The sequence below is a fragment of the Mustela nigripes genome, chromosome 13, assembly GCF_022355385.1.
Source record: "Mustela nigripes isolate SB6536 chromosome 13, MUSNIG.SB6536, whole genome shotgun sequence".
NCBI classification, from domain to species: Eukaryota; Metazoa; Chordata; class Mammalia; order Carnivora; family Mustelidae; genus Mustela; species Mustela nigripes.
In genome coordinates, this window is record NC_081569.1 from 30117475 (window position 1) to 30127081 (window position 9607).

Sequence of the window (9607 nt, forward strand, 5' to 3'; positions counted from 1 at the left end):
CCCCCCAGCAACCCTCAGTTTGTTTTGTGAGATTAAGAGTCACTTATGGTTTGTCTCCCTCCCAATCCCATCTTGTTTCATTTATTCTTCTCCTACCCCCTTAACCCCCCATGTTGCATCTCCACTTCCTCATATCAGGGAGATCATATGATAGTTGTCTTTCTCCACTTGACTTATTTCGCTAAGCATGATACGCTCTAGTTCCATCCACGTTGTTGCAAATGGCAAGAACCTAGATGTCCATCAACAGATGAATGGATAAAGAAGATGTGGTATATATACACAATGGAATACTATGCAGCCATGTCCAGGCTTTTATACATGTTGTTCCCATTGCCTGAAAGAGTCCTTCTTGTGGGGTTCCTGGACCCAACTCCAGTGTGGGGTAGGGGGTTTCCACACACACAGCACCCAGCAATTTTCAGACACCAGTAGGGTATCCCTAGAATTCAACTCACTTTGAACACTGTCTACCAAGAGATAGCATCAGATCCCGTTGGTTAAAAGCTCAGTCCCACAAGACTGCCCCCCATCCCTTACTAAAGATGCCAGTAACAAGCCCCAGGCTGTTACCTGTGCTTCTCACTGACTGGCTCCGGTTGGGGGTTCCAGCCACCTCCCTGGGTCCTTTTGCTAGAGCAGCTCTCAGAACTCTGGGAAGCACGTTTACCAGTTTATTAAAGAATGTGATAAAAGCTATGAATCAACAACCAAAGAGAGACACAGGGCGAGGTCTGGGGAAGGTACGTATGGAACATTCCTGCCCTCCCCAGGCACCCCACTCTCTGGCGTTCACCAGCCTGGAAGCTCTGGAACCCAGTCCTTCTGGGAATTCTCTGGAGGCTTCTTTGCGTACTGACGACCAAGTCATTGGTCATAGCTCAGGGTGGGACTGAGGGTTCCAACTCTCCAATCACATAGTTGGTCCTCCTGGCAGCCAGCTCCCACCCTTGAGTGGGTCCAAAAGTCACCTTTCTTACCTTCATAGAAGACCCCTTTATCACTCTTCTCACAGGCAATTCCAAGGGTCGTAGGAGCTAAGTCAGAAACAAAGACAAATACGTAGAAGTATATTTTAGTCAGTCGAGTGATCAAATGGAAACATATATTTCTTTTAGGTCACATCACAGTCTTCCTTCTTGGTGTACTCCTTGGCTGGGGTGACCCCGCTCCACCCGGCATCACTGCCCATTCCCTGGGCCTCCAGGGGGTCAGGCCTGGTCCTAGTTACTCACACCAGTTACCAGCTCCTGGGTTGTATGTACTTGCCCTCTGCCTGTGTTCCTCAGGAGGGAGCCTGGGCCGGAACAGGAGGCGTGGTGCCTCCAGCCTAAAGAAGGTGCTCCCAGAATGGCTTGTCGGCTTAATTCCATTTCTCCGCCTACACTCTTTTTCAGCTGGAAATCAATGATGTGACCAGGGCCTGGGGACTGGAGGTGGACCGGGTAGAGCTGGCAGTGGAGGCCGTGCTCCAGCCACCCCAGGACAGCCCAGCGGGGCCCAACTTGGACAGCACTCTCCAGCAGCTGGCCCTCCACTTCCTGGGAGGAGGCCTGTCCTCTGTGGCGGGAGGCTTGTCAGCCCCAGGGCCAGGTGAGGAGCTCTAGAAAGAAGGGGAGGTGCTTCTGGGGCGCTCAGCTCAGTGTTCTGCACAGGCTCAGGGCCCATTGTCTTAGCTGAGCATGTTTGTGCAGTGCTCACCTGCCCAGCTGCTCAGGCTGTCCCTACTGCTTGAGCTGACGGATGCTAAGGCGGCGAAGAGAGCTGTCTGAGTGGGTGGAGGCCTTCGGGAGCCTCCGTGGGAGGAGGGGACAGCACCCAGGGGTGAAAGCTGAGGGGCTGCTTCTTAGCCGAGGAGGAAGTCAAACGCAGGCTTGAAGGGCCTATGAGAGGGAGCTGCCATGAGAAGTGCAGAGGTCACAGTGAGCCTGACCTTGGGAGCACAGTGACTTTCTTCCCTCTGCTTCCTTCCCCAACCCTGTTGGCCACCGCCAGCAGACACCTTGGAGATGGTGAGTGAAGTCGAGCAGCCTGCGCCTCCTGTTGGTGCTGGGCCCGGCCCAAAGCAGCCCGTGGCGGAGGGACTATTGACTGCTCTGCAGCCCTTTCTGTCGGAGGCCCTGGTCAGCCAAGTTGGCGCCTGCTACCAGTTCAATGTCGTCCTGCCCAGTGGTGCCCAGAGCGTCTACTTCCTCGACCTCACTACAGGTGCCACTGCCTTCCCTGCCCTCGCTCACCTTCCCAGCCAGGTTGCTTATAGCTGCCCCCTTCCCATGGTCCTCTTTTAAATTTAAATTTAAAATCCTTCTGTTCCCGCCACAGTTTAGAGGGACCTCATAGCAGTCTGTGGCTCAGACAGCACAATCTGGAGGTTTGTCTCCCAGCCTGTCTCTGTGAGAAGGACGACTTTGATGGTTGCAGACCGAGCCCCGCACACAGTACAGGCCGACTGCGTGACAGTCTCTGTGCTGAGCACGTGCAATGCATGATCTCCCTACAACTCACCTCGAGCCTCTATTCGGGGATGATTGTCCTCCCCGTTTCACCAATTTGGAAACTGAGGCCCCAAGTGCTCCTACAGCCGATAAGACTTGAACTCAGGGAATTAGAACCTGAACACCTGACTATTACTCTCTACTCCTCCCAGTGGGCCATGCTAACCAGACCTTCCCCCTGCTGCATAGCCATACCAGTGCTCAATTTTTCTTTCCCTCCACAGGGCACGGGAGGGTAGGACATGGAGTGCCTGACGGCATCCCTGATGTCGTGGTGGAGATGACCGAGGCGGACCTGCGGGCCCTTCTGTGCAGGGAGCTGCGGCCCCTGGGGGCCTACATGAGTGGGCGGCTAAAGGTGAAGGGTGACCTGGCCGTGGCCATGAAGTTGGAGGCTGTCCTCAGGGCCCTGAAGTAGCGGCTTTGGCTGACTGTCCGTAGCCAAGCTCCAAGTCTGGCATCAAGCCAGGGAGGCATCTTAGAGGAGAAGGCGGCACTGGTGCCACACCTTGGATTGTTGAGGCCTTCCTCAGCCAGGAGCCAAGGGATGGAGACTGGGCCGACACCAGAGCTGGGAGAGACTGTGTCAGGCCGCCTTGTCCTCCTTACCTGGAGTGCTTCTCTGGACAAGCCTTTGCCCATCCTGCTCCCCGGCTGAATGCCCAGCCCTGAGCCGGGTACATGGTGTGATAACGAGAGCCAAGCCGGCCCGCTCTGCTGGCGACCTAACTGGAGGGGCGGGGCCCGCAGACATAGCCTGGCTGCATGGATTCGGGCTGGTGTGAGGGAGCCAAGCATGTGGCTCAGGTCCCAGCTCCAGGGTGGGGATCAGAGAGGTTGAGTGTGGAGAAGGAGGGCAGCCACCAAGAAGAGTCACTTCAGGGCAGGGATTTGGGGATCGAGCTGGGCCTGCCTTCCCGGTTGCTCTCTAGGCCCAGGCCCTGGGCAGTGGTGGTGGAAAAGCGTGGGGCCTTCTCCGCTCTGGCCCTGCTCCTGAAGATGTCTTGACTCGTCCCCCAGCTCCGTCTTGCATGCCTGACGGGCTGGAGCCCAGGGCAGCATGTAGGAGAGCCCTGCTGTTCTGTGCTTTTTACCAGAGGTTGGCAAACCACCAATAAATGTGCTGTTTACAATGTATTGAAGAGAGGTGGGGGCATGGGGTGGGTTGGGGAATCCCCGAGGCCATGCCCCTACTGCCACCTGGGCAAGGACCAGGGCTGGGAGGCTGTCACACCCTTAATATATGCGTGTGAATCACCCACAGTTCCCCTTCTGCCAAGGGTTTCAGAGACCCTGGGGCAGGTATGGGCTCTTCTGTTCCTCTTTGGGGTAGAAGTTGGCTAGGAAAGAGAGGATATGGGTGTGTCAGAGCTGGTCCTGCAAACACCCTCCCTAGGGTTAGGGTTGGGGGTGGGTGTCTGATCCCGTTCAGGAGAGGAGTCAGAGCTGCTATCCGCTCCCGGGCCTCTCCACACCCCCACCCCCGGGGTCCCTGTTTCTCCACCAGCAGAAGGGAAGGAAACAGAAGGAAGTGGGCCTAGAGGCCAGGCCAGGTCTTTAGCCCTGGGAGCCTGGCCCAGCTTTCTGCTGCTGTGCTCCAGCCCAAACCCCAGGGAGCCCAGGGAAGGGGCCTTTTACGTCTTCAGCCCTAAGAAATGAATCTCACTTCCCAGAAAGTCTTGTGAAAAAACGAAACTCTGAGAAATCGGGACCTCCCCTTTGTGAAACAGTCCTGGGCTTGTCCTCTGGCACCAGGCTGTTCCCCTCGGGGCCTCTCTAGCTCCCCTGGCACAGTCTAGTTTTCCCCTTTGTTTCTGCCAGTGCCTGCATTTTCCCTCCTTTGGGAAATCCTCTTAGTGTGGACTAGGTGGCCTTGGGGTTCAGGTTTCAGCTCCCGGGCTCTCGCCATGGAGGGCCAGAGGCCAGCCAGCTGCCCCTGCTCTGCCCTCAGCTGGAGACTGCCTTCCCTGCAGTCCTTTCTGCCCCCACCAGCCACCCTCCCACCACCCTCCAGGCCTAGTGGGACATGGTCCTCTGCCCTCCATGGGGTTCCCCTTCCGTGTTGGGGCTGTCACATCCATTCCCCACTATGTGTATCACCATTCCTTGCATCGGTGCCTGCCCTCCCTGCTGGACTATGAGCTTCATGCATGAGCTGCTCATCAATTCCTCCCCCCGCGGCAGCGGCACCCAGTGTACCGGCAGTTTATGGGAAAGCCCCATGTCTTCCTCATGAAAGCTTAGGAGAAACTGAAACTCAGATTGTTTTTGTGGTTGTGGGAGGATCAACTTAACATTTACAGGAAACCGAATCTCCCGGATGTCTACATAGGAGGGGTGTAAGGCCTGCCGCTCCTTCCCTGTGTTGAGGGGCACTCATTCCTTGGTGGGGCCTGTGCTCCAGGAACGGGAGCCCACAGGTTCAAGGGCCCCTGGGCTTTGAGAACTGAGCAGGCCTCGCAGTCTGCCAGGGAAGGCAAGGGACACTTCAGGGAGGTAGTGTGTGAGGAGGGAGGGAGAGGGTGTCAGTCAGAGGAGGCTTATCAGAGGAGCTGATGCCCTTGCAGCCACAGGGCAGGGTGAGGAGAGAAGCAAAGAGATGGGGGCAAAGCATGGCACAGAGGGGACAGCCCCTGCGAGGACACACCCGGAAGAGGCAGCTGAGCGCCTCTGATTTCAGGAACTGGAACCTGAAGTATGGTGGGGATGGAGGGGGCAGGGGGGCGGTTGTGCGTGGATTTGGGGAGCAGGAGATAGAAACAGTAACGCTCTACCATGTGTGTACCTGCACTGAACTAGACTTGCTTAGTGTGGTTACCACAAGATAACCTTGTGGATAACCATAAGTAAAATGCTCACATTGACATGTGTAATGTATTATTTTGATATTATTTAAAAAAATAGTAAAATTTGAATAGATGGTACAGTCACGTCTTTCAAATTTTTTTAGATTAAAAAGGCATACTGTGAAAATCGTCCCTCATGCTCCTGACTCCATCCACATATTTCCCACCCCTTCCTCCTTTTTTTTTTTTCCACACATATATATACAAGAAAATCCGAATATATATCCTCTGGATTTTTTAAAAATACAAATACATGGCAAATATAATGTTGCTTTATTCACTTAACATTACAGCCTTGAGGATCTTTCCATAATAGCACACACAGACTTTCCCCACTGCGTTTTGTAGTTACACAGGATTCCATTGTTCGGACGCATCATAATTTAACCTGTCTGCATTGATGGATATTTAGGTTATTTTGGGGATTTTGCTATTTTAAACAATGCTGCAGTAATGACCTTTAATGTAGGATAAAATTCCAGGAGGGAAATAGCTACGTTCAAGCATCTGTAATTAAACAAGTATTGTTCAAATGCTCTCTTTAAGGGCTTATATTCCAATTTACACTCCCGTGATTAGTGATTCAGTGTGCGTTTCCTCACAGCCATGCCAGCACAGGGTGTTATTAAACTTTTGGATTTTTTGATAATCTCATAAGTGAAAAACTGCATCTCAGTGGAGGGTTTTTATTATAATTGTCCAGTTGTTCGTCACTCTTTAACTTGGATTTTCAAAAGCACAGGGTTTTTGCTGTCTTCCTCCAGCATTTACTTTTTTTTTTTAAAGTATACTACAATGAGATGCACCCAGTCTAAATGTAGTGCTTGATATGTTTTGACAAATGTGAACACCGTGTAACCATCAGCCAATACAATCAAGAGTCAGAACATTTCCATCAACTCACAAATTTCCCTCCAGCTCCTTCCCCAGCCCCTGCCCCCTCCCTGAGCCCCTGGCCACCAACAATCGGCTCTTCAATTGCTGTGGATTAGTATTTTTTTTTTAAGGATTTTATTTACTTATTTGAAAGAGCGAGAGAGATAGCAAGAGAGGGAACACAAACAGGGGGAGTGGGAGAGGGAGAAGCAGGCCTCCCTCTGAGCAGAGAACCCCATGCAAGGCTTGATCCCAGGACCCTGAGATGAGATCTTGACCTGAGCCGAAGGCAGAGGCTTAACCCACTGAGCCCCCCCGCCCCCCGTCAGTCTTTTTCACGTCAGCCGTTGTAATGGGTGTGATTGATGGTGTCGAGCCTCTTAATATGCTGACTGGGCACGTGTCTTTTGTCAGTATCTTTATTGGCATCCCATTATTGTGTGAAGAAAGGCATGAAAAATCACAGTCGTGATACTGAGCCTATGGATCCATGACCGTGGCCTGTTTTTAAGTCTTTTGTGTTCTTCAGAAGTTTTATAATGTTTTTCATATTGGTTTTGAACATTTCTTATTTATTCCAAAGTACTTTATCTTTTCTGACACTACTATAAATAAGGTCTTTCCTTCCATTATAATATTGATGATGATGCAATTTATAGCTCTGTGGGAATTTCGCCCTTCACTAACTTACTGTATTTTTCTTCAGAGAATTTCACCTTCAGTACACAGTTGTCTGCAAATGTGAAACTTCATCTCCTCCTATCAAGGTTTTAAGATGCTTTCTCTTGTCTAATTGCATTGGCTGGCATGGAGGTGGGCACTGAGGGACATGAGAGTTAAGATCCAGTAGGAAGAGAGAAAGAGGTGGGGGGGAGGGAGAGAAGGTAATGGAACCTGAGCCTGATGGAGGGTTTAATTGTGGACAAACGGAGTGATCCCTTACCCCAGAGAAAGAGAAAATAAGGATGGAGTAAATATCTGGGTGAAGGTGAAAAACCATACTATAGTCCAATGTACCCAGGGCCCCAACACATGGGTAGCAAGTAGTTGGTGGGAAGATCTCAGTCATTGGGTCACTCACTCAAGGCCCTGGCTTAGTCCCTGGTGGGGCCCCCAAAACCTTGAAATGAGAGTAATGAGGAGGTGGCCTTTGGGAGATTTGTGAATGGAAGGGATGGGAACTGAGAGAAGAACACTTCTGGTTCTTTCTGGTGAGTGGCTTTTGGAATGAAGAGAGGGGAAGGGAGGGAAGCGGGGAAGGGAGGGGAGGAGGAGGAGGAGGCAGTGGATAAAAGGGCTCACCTACCACAGTCCTTCTCTGCTGGGAGCTTCTGTCCCTACACTGGGACTCTGACTTGCCTTCACTGACCTTTCACTGATTCTCCTAGAGCCTGGCAAAGTGTCTGCCATGTAATAGTCACCAGCAGCTGGTTTTTGTTTTTGGTTTTTTTTTTTTTTTTTTAAATTTTATTTATTTGAGAAAAGGAGAGAGAGGGAGAGAGAAAACACAAGGTGGGGGAGGGGCAGAGAGAGGGAGACAGGAACCCCAAGAGACAAACACAGCTGGGAGACTGGGACAGAGAGGGAGCAGGAGTCAAACCACAGTGGTGAAAACAGGTCATGTGGCTCACCCCGGAGGGGCCAGAATCACCCTGAGAGAAGAAGCCTGGGGAGTGGCCCCAGGGGGCCTCCTAGCTCTGGCTCCTTGAAGGCCGCCCACAGAACCTCAGGCTTGAGCTTGTGGCACCACCTGGTGGCGATGTGGGGGATTGCTGCTTCCCCCATTCCAGAAGCCATCCAGGGATCCTTAGGAGACAGTGGAACAACCTGAGTTGGGAGCAAGCCCAGAGGGGACAAGAGCCTGGGCAATGTGTACCTTGCTTGACTGCACGCGCGTGCGCGCACACCCACACCCACACACCCTGTGTGTGCTCAGGCCCAGGGTGGGCTTGTTGGTGATAGTGGGTAAAGGAGGGGTGGAAATAGGAAGGCAGGAGGACTTGGCCAGGAGAAACTGGGGAGGTTGACTAGCGTGACTAGGAAACTGCAGAGCACAGAGTTAAATCCGTAAAATGGGGCTAATTGTATCAAAGGCCATTTTAAGACGTCCCTAGGATGAAGTACTGTTACTTTTGGAAGTTCCTCCCCAAATCAATTATTAAAATCCCAGAATTGCTGTATTAAATATAACATATCACTGTAAAATAATATGAAGTGATTTTTGTAAGTCTGCCTTGGAAATTATTTGTCTAAGAGTAATTTGTTCACAGTATAATTATCTGCGAGTTCTCAGTGCTCTCTGGTATTCGTTCGCATTCTTGAAGTGCTCACAGAGTTTTTTAAAAAATCTAATCCATGGGGCGCCTGGGTGGTTTAGTGGGTTAAAGCCTCCGCCTTCAGCTCAGGTCATGGTCCCAGGGTCCTGGGATAGAGCCCCGCATCGGGCTCTCTGCTCAGCGGAGAGCCTGTTTCCTCCTCTCTATCTGCCTGACTCTCTGCCTAGTTGTAATCTCTGTCTGTCAAATAAATAAATAAAATCTTAAAAAAAGTATAATCCACAAATTATTTCCAAATGTAATGAAATTCTTATGAACACAACATTTAATAATTAAAGAAGTTGACACAGAATTAATGACATAAATTAACAACTGATGACATTTTGTAGACATTTCATTAAACATTTATTAATTTGGGTTACTGTATAGTTTTTGCATTTTGGAACCAGACCTCTTCTTGGGCTTTAAACTTTCATGTAGGTCTCTGAAGAGCTCAGGGACTCAGTACTGCTTTCCCAGGACTACCTTGGACAGGAAGTGACTCTGATGACGTCACCTCCATAGGAAAGCTATAAAGAATAAAAGTGGGACAATATATTAATGAACTTTGCACAGTGCTCAGTAAACTCCAAGCACCTGGTAAAACGTAGTAGATGTTATTAAATATATCTGCACACATATACTCACGTATGAGTTCACTCGTTTTTGTTTTTGTTTTTAATTATACTGGGCACTCGCTCTGGGCTGGGTAAGGCAATGTTCTAGGTGCTGGGGTAGAAGTCAAGATACCAACCCAAACTTTCATCCTCGTGAAATTTCCACTCTAGCTGGGATATAAACAACGAGCATGAAAAATAAGAATGTCATACAGATGTGAGAAGACCAAAAATGCCTTGAGAGAGGGCCTGGCACGTTCTGGAACAGCAGGGTGATCAGTGGGGCTGGAGTGGAGAGTACAGGAGAGAAGGAGGCTAGAAGGGGAAAATGCGGCCAGGTCAAGTAGGGCCTTAGAGACCATTGTGAGGACTCCGTGCAATGGGGACCCGCTGGAGAATTCTAGCAGAGGAATATGGGAGACTGAATATATGAGCCAACAATGGCCAGGCTACATATA

At 50.7% G+C, this 9607-nt stretch overlaps 1 protein-coding gene across 4 annotated transcripts in view; it reads left to right on the forward strand.

Moving 5' to 3' along the window:
• The window catches only part of STOML1 (stomatin like 1), a 10252-nt gene extending 6622 nt beyond the window's left edge, over positions 1-3630 (forward strand). For 2 of the 4 annotated variants that reach the window (XM_059371855.1, XM_059371858.1), the window contains 3 exons: positions 1398-1593; positions 1996-2208; positions 2720-3630. In XM_059371855.1, coding sequence (XP_059227838.1) covers positions 1398-1593; positions 1996-2208; positions 2720-2913 — 603 coding nt within the window. In that variant the 3' untranslated portion in view covers positions 2914-3630. The remainder of the gene's footprint in view (positions 1-1397; positions 1594-1995; positions 2209-2719) is intronic. The other 2 variants (XM_059371856.1, XM_059371857.1) reach the window with 2 other exon arrangements.
• The last annotated feature ends 5977 nt before the right edge of the window (positions 3631-9607 follow it).